At 40.3% G+C, this 15,185-nt stretch overlaps 1 protein-coding gene across 2 annotated transcripts in view; it reads left to right on the top strand.

The window, feature by feature from the left end:
- GABRB3 (gamma-aminobutyric acid type A receptor subunit beta3) overlaps nt 1–14,262 on the top strand; it is a 280,666-nt gene extending 266,404 nt beyond the window's left edge. For both annotated transcript variants that reach the window (XM_025271652.3, XM_025271654.3), the window contains exon 9: nt 9,730–14,262. In XM_025271652.3, coding sequence (XP_025127437.2) covers nt 9,730–10,068 — 339 coding nt within the window. In that variant the 3' untranslated portion in view covers nt 10,069–14,262. The remainder of the gene's footprint in view (nt 1–9,729) is intronic.
- The last annotated feature ends 923 nt before the right edge of the window (nt 14,263–15,185 follow it).

Consider the following 15,185-nt stretch of genomic DNA (forward strand, 5'->3'; position numbering starts at 1 on the left):
ACAATGTACAGCCTTGACATACTCTTTTCCCAATTTTGAATCAGTCTGTTGTTCCATGTCCAGTTCTAACTGTTGCTTCTTGACCTGCCTAAAGATTTTTCAGGAGGCAGGAAAGGTGGTCTGGTATTCCCCTCTCTTGAAGGATTTTCCATAGTTTGTTGTGATCCACACAGTAGATCACAAAAGCTAAAAAGGCTAAAGCTAAAAAGGCTTTAGCATAGTCAGTAAAGCAGAAATAGATGTTTTTCTGGAACTCTCTTGCTTTTTCAATGATCCATCGGATGTTGGCATTTTGATCTCTGGTTCCCCTGCCTGTTCTAAATCCAGCTTGAACGTCTGGAAGTTCTCCATTCATGTACTATTGAAGTCTAACTTGAAGAATTTTGAGCATTACTTTGCTAGCTTGTGAGATGAGTGCAACTGTGCAGTAGTTTGAGCATTCTTTGGCATTGCCTTTCTTTGAGATTGGAATGAAAACTGACCTTTTTCAGTCTTGTGGCCACTGCTGAGTTTTCTAAATTTGCTGGCATATTGAGTGTAGCACTTTCACAGCATCATCTTTTAGGATTTGAAATAGCTCAACTTGAATTCCATCACCTCCACTAGCTTTGCTCGTAGTGATGCTTCCTAAGGCCCGCTTGATTTCGCATTCCATGATGTCTGGCTCTAGGTGAGTGATCACAGCGTCATGATTATCTGTGTCATGAAGATCTTTTTTGTATAGTTCTTCTGTGTTTTCTTGGCACCTCTTCTTAATATCTTCTGCTTCTGTTACGTCCATACCATTTCTGTTCTTTACTGTGCCCATATTTGCATGAAATGTTCCCTTGGTATCTCTAATTTTCTTGAAGAGATCTCTAGCCTTTCCCATTCTAACGTTTTCCTCTATTTCTTTGCACTGATCGCTGAGGAAGGCTTTCTTATCTCTCCTTGTTATTCTTTGGAACTGTGTATTCAAATGGGTGTATTTTTCCTTTTCTCCTTTGCCTTTCACTTCATTTCTTTTCTCAGCTATGTGTAAGGCCTCCTCAGACAGCCATTTTGCCTTTTGCATTTCTTTTTCTTGGTAATTGTCTTGATCACTGCCTCCTGTACAATGTCACAAACTTCCATCCGTAGTTCTTCAGGCACTCTGTCTTCGTATCTAATCCTGAATCTGTTTGTCACTTCCACTGTGTGATTATAAGGGACACGGTTTAGGTCACACCTGGATGGTCTAGTGGTCTGAATGCAGAAAAAGGGCACCAAGCAGTTTCTTCCACAAGCCGCCTCATCTCACTTTATATATTTCCAATTACAAACTTTGCAATTAGATGTCATTTCCATTTATTAATAAAAACCCTATGTCATTGCAATTATAAACACTATTTTAGTGAAAGCACACTGTTGTCTCTGTATAAAATTTTGTCTTTATCTTTACCTGTTGCATCACTTCAACTCTTCAAACATGTACCTCCACCGATGGACATACTGGGCTTGTTCCTATATTTCTTTACTTTTAAATGCTTCTTATTAAATTCACTTATTCTCAGGTTTATGAGGTTTCCTTCTTCTTTCTGATGCTCTTAGTGCGTCACTGACCCAAACCTCTCGCAGGGGTGTGGTAGCTCCCTGGAGGAGTGTGGTGCCCGTGGCCTTCCCGTGGTCGGAATAGGTCCCTGGGTGTTCATGAATGAGCGAAGGCGGTTAAATGACTGTAAATGGCTCCTGTCCTTTCAGTGGCACATAAAGTTGGTGGGAGGAACCAGGATTTGTGAATAAAATCAGGCTTTCGCAGGCAACATGCCCTTGGATTTCTTACTGGAATGTGTACTTAGCGCCATGCTGGTGTGTTTCCAAATGAGTCCACATCCTCCTGTGTATGCACAGTGTGCTTTGGTCACACCGTTTCCAAGGAAACAAGAATTCATTGGTTTATTATTGTTTCCATTACACAGACACACAGACACATACAGTGCTGTTTTTCCAAATTCCCTCATAATTTAAACAGGCTTAGATTTCTTCTAAATGATGCCCTTTACAAAGGTTAAATTGTTGTGCTACAGAAATATCTTTTCGAGTGAAGCTTAAATTTTAAAACAGAAACAAAACCCCCAAATCTCTAAATCCACAGTCAAAATTAAGCAGAATGTAGAACTAATATATTATAAATCAGATGCAGAAGAAAATTCATGAGTCCATTTTTATTGTTTGTTTTCCTTTTCTTTACCAAGAAAAAGAAATAAAAGAAAAAAATTACCAAGAAAAAGAAATGCAAAAGGCAAAATGGCTGTCTGAGGAGGCCTTACACATAGCTGAGAAAAGAAATGAAGTGAAAGGCAAAGGAGAAAAGGAAAAATTGTTTGTTTCAATTTCTCAGCAGTTTTCTTAGAGCCTTTATATGTTCATATTTTTTTTAAATCTGTAATTATAGATATCAGTTCTTACAGTTTAAAATCAGCATACAAATGCATGTTTTAAATGCATATTTGATGCTGTTAAAGGTAAACATTAAAAATTTTGCTGACTAGATGGCCAACCTGAAAAGATGTTCAATACTGCTAATTATTAGAGAAACACAAATAAAAAATACAATGAGGTATCACCTTATACCAGTCAGGATGGCCATCATTAAAAAAAAAAAAATCTATAAACAATAAATTCTGGAGAGGGTGTGAAAAAAAGGGAACCCTCCTACACTCTTGGCAGGAATGTAAATTGGTACAGCCCCTGTGGCAAACAGTATAAAGGTTCCTTAAGAAACCAAAAATAGAGTTGCCATATGATCCTGCAATCCCACACCTGGGCATATATCCAGAATAGATGAAAACTCTAATTTGCAAAGATACATGCACCCAAGTGACCATAGCAGCACTATTCACAATAGCCAAGACATGGAAGCAACCCAAGTGCCTGTTAACAGATTAATGGATAAAGATGTGGTACATGTATACAGTGCAGTATTCCTCAGTCATAAAAATGAACGGAATAATGCCATTTGCAGCAACATGGATGGACCCAGAGAGTATTACACTAAGTGAAGTAAATCAGACAGACAAAGACAAATATCATGGGATACCGCTTATATGTGAATCTTTAAAAAATGATAAAATTATCTTATTTCCAGAAATAAACTCACAGACATAGAAAATAAACTTATGGGTCCCAAAGGGGAAAGAGAGGGGAGGGATAAATTGGGAATTTGGGATTAACATGCATACACTAATATATAGATATATATAGATTATATATATAATAGAGAAACAACCAGGACCTTATATAGCACAGGGAACTATATTCAATATCTTATAATAACGAATAATGGAAAAGAGTGTATGTATTGAATATGTGTGTGTGTGTGTGTGTGTGTGTGTAAAGAGTGACAGAGAACTTAATCATTTTGTTATGTACCTGACACATTATAAATCAACTATACTTATAAAATGTTGCTGACCACACCTAAGAATTTAGTGGTATTTTTAAAGTAGAAATGCATCTCCCAAAATTTCATATCACATGATCTGGATGAATGAAAAGAAAGTGAGTAAAGAATCACAAATTTCATGCAAAACAGAAATGGAGCTATGCACAGGCCAACAGCTTCAAGAGTCCTTTCTAATTATTGTATGTAATTAATTACATACAATTAATGAATGTAAGTATTCATTCACTCATTCACTGTCAGTGATATCTCTTGGGATTGTTTATCCGTCTGACCAGCAGTGTCCTCAGATGGCACCTCTGTCATACCTGGGAACCAAGCGGCTCAGGGGCTGCGGCTGTCCTTGGGCTGATAGACACTGGGCGACAGCAAGCACGTGCACCATCATTGTCTTTCCTTGTGTCCTGTAAGAGATCTCAGAGCCGTGCCTTCAGGGGCTCTGCAGGCCACCAACTTGACTATGATGCTATTGAACTTAATGTCAGACCATGAGTGTAGATTTCCCTTGTATTAACTTAGTGGCGGTGTTCACATAGTCACTTAGTTTCTCCTGAGACCAGTGGTGCAATGAAAATTCTGACCTTATTTATTTGTGCTTCTGTTTGTTCCTGGGTTGTTTCTATAACTAAGAACCAACCATCTTCAGTTGTAATGCATGTGTTAATAGTTACAAGCCTTGTGATATTTTTCACGTTGAGCAAATGGTATTTGAATTTCATGAAGTGGCAGAAAGTCTTGCCAAGGAATCAGAGCTTCAGGCTTGACACCATTCCTCTTACTAAAGAGCAACATTTTGTTCCTCACATGACAAATAGTTCCTCATTTTCCTAAAACTAGAGTATTTTACTTATTTTGAAGCTTTAAGTAGAGAATAAGATATTAACAGTGTGCCAATCTGATGACAGATTCTTGGAAGAAACTGAAAATCCCTCTAGGATACATTCCACAGGAGATGTTTTTCATCTCTGAATGTTTCTGGGTTATAGACAGGAAGAAAAAACTACATTGAAATCTAATTATAGTAGATATAAGACAAATTTTCAAAATAAGTGGTATTCATGAAATGCTTTAGAAATTATGAGTCATCACTATCATTCTATACAGAGCATTTTCACAATCCCATCTGTTTTAAGATTTAAATTCTAAATGATAGGAAAAGATTAGCATCTCTTCTAGAAATATTTTTTTTAAATGTTTGGTTTCTGAGATTCAACGAATTTTAGTAACCTTTTAATTCTTGCATAAAAAAAAACCTTCTAGTAGTTTTCATGTAAATTTTCTACACACTGGTTCATGTTTAAATGAAATCTATGCAAAGGTAAAACTGTGTCAAAAACAGCCAAATTAATTTACTCTGCTGCTACTGCTGCTGCTAAGTCGCTTCAGTCATGTCCGACTCTGTGCGACCCCATAGACAGCAGCCACCAGGCTCCCCCGTCCCTGGGATTCTCCAGGCAAGAATACTGGAATGGGTTGCCATTTCCTTCTCCAGTGCATGAAAGTGAAAAGTGAAAGTGAAGCCGCTCAGTCGTGTCCGACTCTTCGCGACCCCATAGACTGCAGCCTACCAGGCTCCTCCATCCATGGGATTTTCCAGGCAAGAGTACTGGAGTGGGGTGCCATTGCCTTCTCCAGATTTACTCTGAGGTCTTATTAATTCCATATCTAATATATATATATTCAAGTTCCTTTCAGCATAATGAAACAATAATGTAGCTGTTCACTCACTCTGAAATGGAGTGATGCAGTTATTATTAGTTCTCCCACGGCTTCAAGGCAGCCACAGGTATCAGAGTACCCAGGCACCCCAACTTTGTAAATGTTGATGACCTTGAGTTCGGCTTCTTTCAGGGTGGGTTTCCTTCACTGGAACATCAAGTGAGACACAAGGGTGCAGACCTAGACTCACCTTTCTGAAGTTCTTTCCCAACTGCACAAAACTGGCCAAAGGGAGGAGGGAAGACAGAATTCATACAGATTTGTCATTAAGTCTTGAAAAATCAACTCAACATCCAATTGACCTTACTTTTTGTGTTTTTTCACTCTCCCTTTGGGCTTCCTGCAATCACCATATATCTTATTATCTCTTTGCCTTTCTCTTATCTCAGAACCCCTCTTCTTCATCCACATCTTACCCTCCTTCAAAACTTAAGCCAGATGTTCTTCTCTATGATGTTATCCTGATTTTGTCTACCGCTTTTTCCCATCATGCCTCTGTCACTCTCTGCTCCATGCAGGTGGTCTTGTCCCTGCTCTTCCAACCTCCAGGGCACATGCTCTATGCTCAGGAGATGGCAGGCCACATTTCACTGGGCCTTCTGACCTAGATGCCATCCCATTCTTTGCATCTACCAAAGTTTGTGCCAGAGCTGGATGTGGTAAGTGCCCAGAGAATGTATGTCCATAAATGAGGGATATTTGTCATCAGTTTGGTACCACTGAACCCACGTGTTTTCTCACTCTCCTAGAGTCAGAGGAAGGGAGAACCATTCATAAGCATACCTGTTTTTAAAAAATTAAAACTACATTTAAACAATTTTTATTGAAGTATAGCTGACCTACAATATTGTGTAAGTTTTAGATATACAGGATAGCGATTCAGCTTTACGTACATGTATACATATTTTTTCCAAGTTCTTTTCCTTGATAGGTTATTACTTCACAGTACTATGTATAAAATAGATGTGTGTTCAGTGACTCAGTTTTGTCCAGCTCTTTGCGACCCTATAGACCAGGCTCCTTTGTCTACGCGATTCTCCAGGCAAAAATACGGAGTGGGCTGCCATGCCCTCCTCTAATAAAACAGATAAACATATTTTTAAAGCCAGGTGAAAATCTGAGTCATTAGAACCACCAAAGTCCATTCTGATAAATGTATCACAAAATACTTTCTTCTTTAAGAAAAGACTTTTCTTTAATTAGTATTTTGTTCTACAAAAGCATCATAATCCCAAAATTTTGATAAAAGGAGCTTTGCATATGGCATTTTTAGTAACTAGAAAGAGATGGCATTGTAGGCCTTATTTTAAAATGTGCTTTAAGGGTAATAAATATGCAATGTCTTCTAAACTGCATTTGCTGATTATTTGAAGCTCTTCTCCTTGAGACAAGGACCTTCTCTTACTCCTCTGTGCCTCTGGGTAAAGCCCAGCTCATCTGACACATTACAGTCACCTCTGTGTTGCCTTAAGAGCCAACTGCCCACAGCTTCTGAAGCAGGTCCAGATCACCCCCTTCTTAGAGAGGGTGCACACCCATAGCTCCTGGGTGGTCTCTGTGGAGGACGTGCTATTGCCCAGTCCCTTGCTGGTCTTTCCTTTGCTGTCTCCTCCTGTTTCAGCCACATTTTTATTTACCTGTCAGGCTGCTCCTTCCCACATGACTGAGCTCCAAACCAGCAGACACTTCATTGATCCCCAAAATGGGAAAATTGACTTTTTTGTTATAAAGACTTTACTGACAATCATTCCAGGAGAAATGATGAAAAGAACAGATATGGAACACAGGTTCTTACAAAGGTCTATTATTCCCAGTACTTTTGAGGTTCAAGCCCCATTAGAATTTTTCCCTCCACTAAACTAATACAGTGTTTCAGGTTTAAAAATAAAATAAAATTTAAAAACAAACAAACAAACAAACAAAAAAAAAAACAAAAGAAAACAGAACTATTGCTCTTCTTTCACTCTGTTCCTTCCCCAAGAACAGGTCTTCATAAAAACCTTCTCCCTAATGTGCATGGTGTGATCGTGGTCTGTTTGTGTCTCCCAGCAGCCCCAGACTGACTGCTTCCACTTCCAGGGGACAGTAGACGCTGGGGGATATTGAACCCAACCAGGCAAATGTGGGCCGGCTGCTGTACCCTGAGTCCATGATGTGATTGTTTCTCCAGGGAGCTTAGGAAGGGCCAGGTGGGAGCAGGGTGATGAGTAACTCCTCCACGCCTTTCCCACCTTCTTAACTGCAGAGATGCAGAAGTGACCAGGCGGTGGTGAGACATCGCTGAGGGTCCAGCATCACCTAGAGGACATGCAGGAATGGGTGCAGTAGCTGGCGGGGAGCAGTTACTCACTCCCTCCTGGCATTTCTCTCCCAGACTGCCCTCAAAAAACAGAGGCCAGTGCAGTGCACACCAGCTAGGGTCTGTCTCTTCACTTTATCCCTTCACACCCATCTTCTATTCTTTATTCTGCTGCTTCAGTTGAGTTTCAGAAATATGTCACTTTTTCACCTGGAAACCTCTTTTATTTCTTACTGCCTAAAGGGTAAAGGGGAAATTCTTTTAATAGCTCGACTCTGATCTGCTTCCCATTTATCAGGTGTTCTTTCTTGTAATGATAAGGTGATAAGCAGATGAGGATGACAGGGATGAGAATGACAGTCACCTCCTCTCTCTCTCCTGAGTGTGGGCCAGGAGTTGAGTACGTGCATCCATTCTCTCCAGGACTTCAGTCCCACTCAACTAGTTTGCCCCTTTCAAAACATTTCAGCCACCCTTCAAGGCTGTGCCTTGGTGTTTCTCTGGCTCTTTGCCTGAGAAATTTGTACTCATTCTTTAAGGCCCAGTTCAAATTCATCTCCCCTCTGAAATCTTCCCTCTTCTCTCCTGTACTAGTTTTGATTGTTGCCATAACAATTTACCACAAACATAACATTTAAAACAACACCCAAATATTATCTCATAGTTGGTTCAGTCAGAAGTCTGAGTACAGTAGGGCTCAGCTCATTGGATACCGTGGTTCCTTGTGGTTGTAGGACTGAGGTGGTCTTGCTGGCTGTGGGCCAGGGCCTGTCTTTGCTCCTTGAAGCTGCCCCCTTTCTTTCGAGGACTTTCCTGTAGTTCTCTCAATCAAGGGCAAATCTACTCTTTATGCTTCCAATTCCTCTGGCTTTCAATTTCTGCCACGTCCTGGCTTTCTCTTCTGCTTCTAGTTGGAGAAAATTATCTGCTTTTAAGGTCTCATATGATTAGATTGGGCACACCTGGATAATTCAGGCTATATCCCCTCTCTGTTTGCAAAGTGCCTTTTGCATAATTTATTCAAATGGCTGGGGAGAAAGGGGTGACATTCTAATGACTACATCTCTCCTTCCCCAAGCATAATTGGATGGTAGGGCTTCCCTGATAGCTCAGTTAGTAAAGAATCTGCCCACAATGCAGGAGACCTGTGTCCATTCCCTATGTTGGGAAGATTCTCTGGAGAAAGGAAAGGCTACCCACTCCAGTATTCTGGCTTGGAGAACTCCATGGATTTATTTATCGTTTGGGGCTTCTCTGATAGCTCAGTTAATAAAGAATCCACCTGCAATGCAGGACACCGTGATTCAATTCCTGGGTCGGGAGGATCTGCTGGAGAAGGGATAGGCTACCCACTCCAGTATTCTTGGGCTTCCCATGTGGCTCAGCTGGTAAAGAATCTGCCTGCAATGCAGGAGACCTGGCTTCGATCCTTGGGTTGGGAAGATCCCCTGGAGAAGGGAAAGGCTACCCACTCCAGTATACTGGCCTGGAGAATTCCATGGACTTTGGAGTCGCAGAGTCCGACACGACTGAGCGACTTTCACTTTCACCCAAACCATGATGGAGGTATCTATCTCTGAGTCTTTTTTGGTGCCTCTGTGCCAGCGTCTGATGGCCACTGGATGTTGATCGCCCTTCCTGCGTCTGGGTCACTTTGGGGTTTGGGGCCATCCTGCCTGCACTCCTGTACAAGCCCCTACTCTTAGTGTTGGGCTTCTCTCCTCTCCTCACCTCCTGAACCTCTCCCTTAAGGCCTAGCCTCAGACATGATCCATGAAAGTTTTGTGGCAGACCAACAAATAAAATGGGCCAGTGGTATCATCATGAAAGGTCTGAAGCTATATTTAGCACAGAATAAAATGTTTTTTTAAAGTTTGGCTCCAGTGTGAGAAGGGACTTTAGCCTGTCTTAAATATAGCAGTTAAAAAGGATGTCTTCTGCCAGGACCAGGATTGAGTGAGGAGATCCACCAAAGTCATCAGGAGTGTCCATTCATCACAGTACTCACTTGTATCTTCGTGGTAATTTGGGTATTTTTGTTATCATCAAAAAAGGGGACCAATTGACTTCCAAAGAAGAATAGGAGAGTATAGAAGTTTCTAACTTGCAGTTAAGCCCACAAAATGACACTTTACACTAAAACAAAATGCTGAGTTCGCTAGATGTGCAGTTTCTCATAGTATATGTGACCTGATAGAATGACATAAGTCTGTCCTGGGTTTGCATGTGGAAGTTAGGCTTATTGACATGCTACGCTAGCTATCTAAGCATGTGATTTCCTTCCAATCAGGTGGATGCTCACGGAAATATTCTGTTAACATCGCTGGAGGTTCACAATGAGATGAATGAGGTTGCCGGCGGCGTTGGTGATACCCGGAATTCAGCAAGATCCTTTGACAACTCAGGAATCCAGTACAGGAAGCAGAGCATGCCCCGGGAAGGGCACGGGCGACACGTGGACAGAAGCGTCCCGCACAAGAAGGCCCACCTACGGAGGAGGTCTTCACAGCTCAAAATTAAAATCCCTGACCTAACCGACGTGAATGCCATAGACAGATGGTCCCGGATCGTGTTTCCATTCACTTTTTCTCTTTTCAACTTAGTTTACTGGCTGTACTATGTTAACTGAGTGACTGTACTTGATTTTTCAAAGACTTCATTTAACACTGAGTGAAATATTACTCTGCCTGTCAAGTTTTTATACCTGTACACACACACACAGACACACACACACGCAGATACACACATATATACATACGCAATTGTATATATATGTGAACTTTCTCAGCATATATATAAAATACACGTGTATATGAGGATGTATGTGTATATGTTTATACACACAGGTGTGAGTACCCATGTGTATGTCAGACAAATACACATACATATATACATTTTGCAGCTATGGACAATTCAATCACAGGATGCATATTAAAGAAAGTCATAGTTTTTTTCTTTTTTAATTGAAAGGGACAAGCATTGTCTAAATCTTATGCCTTGAGAATGAGGGCGCGAAACACAATATCATCCCAAAATGTGTCTTTTATTATCATAAGATAGATGTTTTAGTTTAAAAATCAGGAAGAAACTTCTTCTTCAAAAACTCATTCAGTGGTATTGCTAGTTTAAAACGAGTCACACTTCATACCCACTCTTTCAGTTTATTAAGCAAAGGCTTTTTGGCTTTCTTGGCGATGGGGTTTGCTTTCGTGGGGCAGACTTCTTCTGTACTGGTTCCGTGGGTGCAGTGAGCCTCTGGTGTCTGCTCACCTGTTTCTTAAACATAGGCAGAGCCCATGCTGATGTCTGCATGCCCATCTTTGGAAAGCCCATCGGGGATGGATGGCATTTCATCGTAAGTACTCTGCTGTACAGTGTATTTCTTTGCTCACTTGGAGTAGATCAGCTTACCCATCTTGTGGGACACGGTGGCACATTTTGGCAACGTTGAGTTGACATTTCAATCACTGAACACGTGCTCCACATCTCTTACGGATTGCTAGGCCTGGCATCTAATGGAAAGCTTAGACGTCTCAGGTTATTTGTTACCCTAAGGTAAAACCACCTAGGATGATTTTCCCCCTTGTTTTTAAGTTATCAATCACTCTTATAACATTGTATGTTAATATCAAATACATTTGCATAATATGCATATACATATGTATATTTTCCAAGATTTTGTTTATGCTTGCTATCATGGCAGCATGCAATGTCATATTTTTCTTTCTGTGATGTAACTACTTTCTGTTCTCTAGAATTAACACTGAAGTGAAAACACTTCTATTCAGTTTCAGAAACCATGAAACATCCTCATGATTTTATTTCTGTATCTGACATGTTTCACAAGCACATCCAACTACTCCTGGTGTAACTAGGATGCTGCAGGAACACGACCAGTCCACACCATGCATCACCCAGGGACCCATGACCGTTCTCTTGAGGCAAAGGAGAGCAACCTGACGACAAACACAGTCACTTTTGGTTCCTTCCAGCCCACAGCCTCATCAGTATTTGGACTTTTTAAAGCTCGTAGAAACAAGACAAGGTGCACCGGTTTCATAGGTGCAACCTTAACTTACTATTTAGATGAGATCTTTCTAAAGAAAAAAAAAGAGATGATATATTTTTTGTAAACAATATTTCTATCACAGGCATCCATAAACTGAAATGACTACAGTTGTGCAAACAGATGTCACAGTGAAGTTAAGCATTTGGAGAAACAAAAAAGCAAACTATTCAGGAAAGAACTGCTAAATTGATACTTTATCCCAAAATGCCACATATGCCTCACCCTCTCTGTTCTATCCAAAACCAGTGACCAGAGCCTTGCCCGGTATTCGCAGAGTTGGCCTCAGTTTCCCCACAGACAGGGGCTCCATCCCCTCTGTGGGGGTTTGTGCCATAGGCCATCCCCAGGAGCTGACCACTACTTGATTTTCTTCAGCGGCTGATGACCTTTAATCTGTCATGTGTGTAGCAAGTCAAACCCACCACAAAGTCTCACACTAGAAGCAGTGACCAGTTTTATACCCTTTCTTCCCTTTCATTCTTATCTTTTTCTTCAGTATCTTCTTACAACCACTGCTCTCTGGTTTTACTTTTATCTGGAGACAAGTGTTTTCTTGTTCCTTGGCTTTTTTCTGACAATTTTTTCTTGGATAATAATGGGGGATCCTAAAAGTTAAACAGATTGGGAAAAACCTTGTAAGTGACCTTATCATTGTTAACATGTTAAAGAGAAAAAAAAAAAAAAAAAAAAAGGACATTGTGTAGACCTTATCCCTTTCAATACTTCAGGTATCTTTTTCTGTATCAGTGATTCAAGGAGTGAGGTCCACATGCAGAAGAGGGACCCTAAAATACGCATGAATATGGACAAAAGTGTCAGCGATTGATTTTAATGTCCAGTTTATATATTCAGAACTGTGACATTAATTCTATCTGGGAGAAAAGTGATTCAAAACATTTTCGATGCATAGTTGAGGTACCCAACTGTCAAAGGCAGAGACTCCATGGGGCTCAGAAGAACAGTAGTCTATGTCCCAAGGTTTTCTGGATATAAATTTGCATGGTATAGTCATAATAGCTTTTGAGCTTTTTATATGCATTTGGCACCAAGACTGGGATCCACAACTTTGTAGACACTGCAATGATGTTAAACATAATAGCTATACTATAAATAGTGTTTGTAACTACACATACACACACACACAAACACACACATACATACATATATTCTGTAAAAAAAAACAAAAACTTTTTGAGATCCTTGGGTATGTGTTTGCTTTACTTCATTTTAGAAGAAAATTACTCTTCTAATAAAATTATTTTATAGCTTCTCCATTTTTAAAAGTTGTGAGAAATATTAAGAAGCAGAACTGTGTGCTGCAGGAGAGTCGAGGTTGGTTCTCTGTTCTGTTACAGCGTCCTTTCATTACTGCACAGTAGTTCCTGGAGCCAGTGAGCGTGGTGTGTGGGTGAATCTGAACCCGGACCCTTGACGTAACGTGAGGTGGTTGTTGCCCTCATCCAGACCTCTTGAGTAAGGAGAGAAAAGTTGAAATTGGACTCTAATGATATCTCTTTCTCACAACTGAACATAATAAAAGGTTAATTTTCTAAGTAGTCCTGTCTTTCCAAAAATGCTTCACAGGGGCTCAAAGGTTATAGGAGAATCTCGTGATAAGAGTTTGTTATTGCCCGTATTTGAATATACATGAAACAATTCCAGAGCCCTACTACATAAAATCCCTACAGAGAAAGATGGATATGACCGAGGAATCTTTACAACACGTGTTGTTCTTGTCTACTGGCCCCAGGACTGTGGAGGGGTTTCATTGTCTATATCGTGACCCACTTGTTTCCCTCTAAGTGACCTTGGTGTATGTCATGATGATGTTCTGTCCCATGTATATATGCAGTTCCTAATGCCAGCACTCAGAACTTTGGACACGTTCAGTCATTGACGTCACCACTTCTCCCCGCCCAGCTACGGAATTAACTTTTTCACCAGGGAGGTCATCCTCTCAGAGGTGACAGCGGTACGTGGGGACTGGCTTTAAGGGGACAGGCCCACTGCAGCTATAGGTGTTCATTCTCAGCATCTCGTAGAGAATCCCATTGGTGTTTTTCCCACAATGGTGTCTTCTAAAAAAAAAAAGGATGTGTCCAACTTTAAATCTCCTGGCTTGAAATCCCATAATTCTTACTTTAGCTCTTCACCTGAAAACCAGTTACTATTTCTGGTCATTTTAATGTAAACAAAACTGAACAGTGAAATATTTTGTTACTTGTGGAATAGAGTCCGGCTCTCATTTTATGTGAGCTATGGGTCAGGGGAATTATGGGGCAAAGAACTGCCTAGGTGGATTAAATTTTCCCAGGACACAACTAGTGTGCCTTGGATTGATTATTACCTCTTCTACTGCATTGAAAGGTGCCATGTTTTCCTGAAATTCCCAACACCTGGGTAAACAGTGACCTCCCGGAGAGTGACTCATTTACCATGTCTCTCCCTAGGGTGAGCACCAGAAACAATTTTGTCATTCTTGTCTCTTATTTCCACTTCACGAGTCAGTGAATGTGTTCAAGGTAAGTACAGGATTATTCTAGTAGGAATAGGCAATTGCTGTCATGATCAATTCCCACGTTTACTTCATTTCATTGTAAAGATCACTTAAAATCCAATTTTGCTTAAGCACATTGATGTAATTTTGGGGGTATTATTTGACATAAAAAAACAGCAGAATTGAGTGATAGATATAATATGAAATTTGTTGATGAATGACTTCAAATTTATTAAAAAAGGACTAACTGACTTCAATATGAAGGCTGATTTTTTTTTCTTCCTTGTCTGTCTATTGTTGAAATAATGTTGTTATTTTAATTCTAGGTATTTTCAGTTGACATGCCCATTTCAGTTATGCTGAAAGTAAGATAAGTTCAAAACTGACTATGTATGAGACCAGCTGAACCATGTGGCATTTTTAAAAAAATCACTATTTTGAATGTCAAAAGAAAACCAGACACACACACAGATCCACATTGTTCCTGTATTCAAAAAAGTGTTTTCAGAGAGAATTATTTTTGTGTTAAAGGCCAGGAAACTAAGTGCCAATAAAGTCTGGCACAGGTGATATTGATCCCTACTCTTTAGTTTTTCAGAACTAAACGGCAATTTCCCTTGTTTCCTCTCCAGTAGGAAAGTAATAAGCAATGTCTCTGAGTGAGTGACTGAATGAGTGAATGAAGAGATCCTCAAACCAGACAAAACATTTATTGACAAACACATTTATAGGCCCCTGAAAGGCTGCTGGCTCACGTGTACACGCTATAAAAAGAAAGAGCACCACAGCCAGTTAGGGTTTAATGGAGGCTTAGCGTCCAGTGTGCCTAAACAAAACATAATCTTCAGTAGTTCTTTACATGTTGTGTTTTCTTTTTTTATCCTATGGACAAGTTTTTTTTAACTTCCCTCATCTACTTTGGGGTCCCAACATGGCAATATTTCACACTAACTCTTTGTTGGGATTGGAACTTCACTGGGCTACCTTTCTCACTTCATTAGGCTGCAACACTAGTCATTTGAATGCCAAGTTTAAACTACCAGTAACGGCATCCACTTTGGATTGACTAAGAAAGCCTCACTGAATGTAGAATCCACTCAGAATCCATTCACTCCTGGTCCCAGTGGCTACCACAGGCCATGTACACATTTGACACCATTTCACAGTTCTGAACTACCTC

The sequence above is a fragment of the Bubalus bubalis genome, chromosome 20 (genome assembly GCF_019923935.1).
Source record: "Bubalus bubalis isolate 160015118507 breed Murrah chromosome 20, NDDB_SH_1, whole genome shotgun sequence".
NCBI lineage: Eukaryota > Metazoa > Chordata > Mammalia > Artiodactyla > Bovidae > Bubalus > Bubalus bubalis.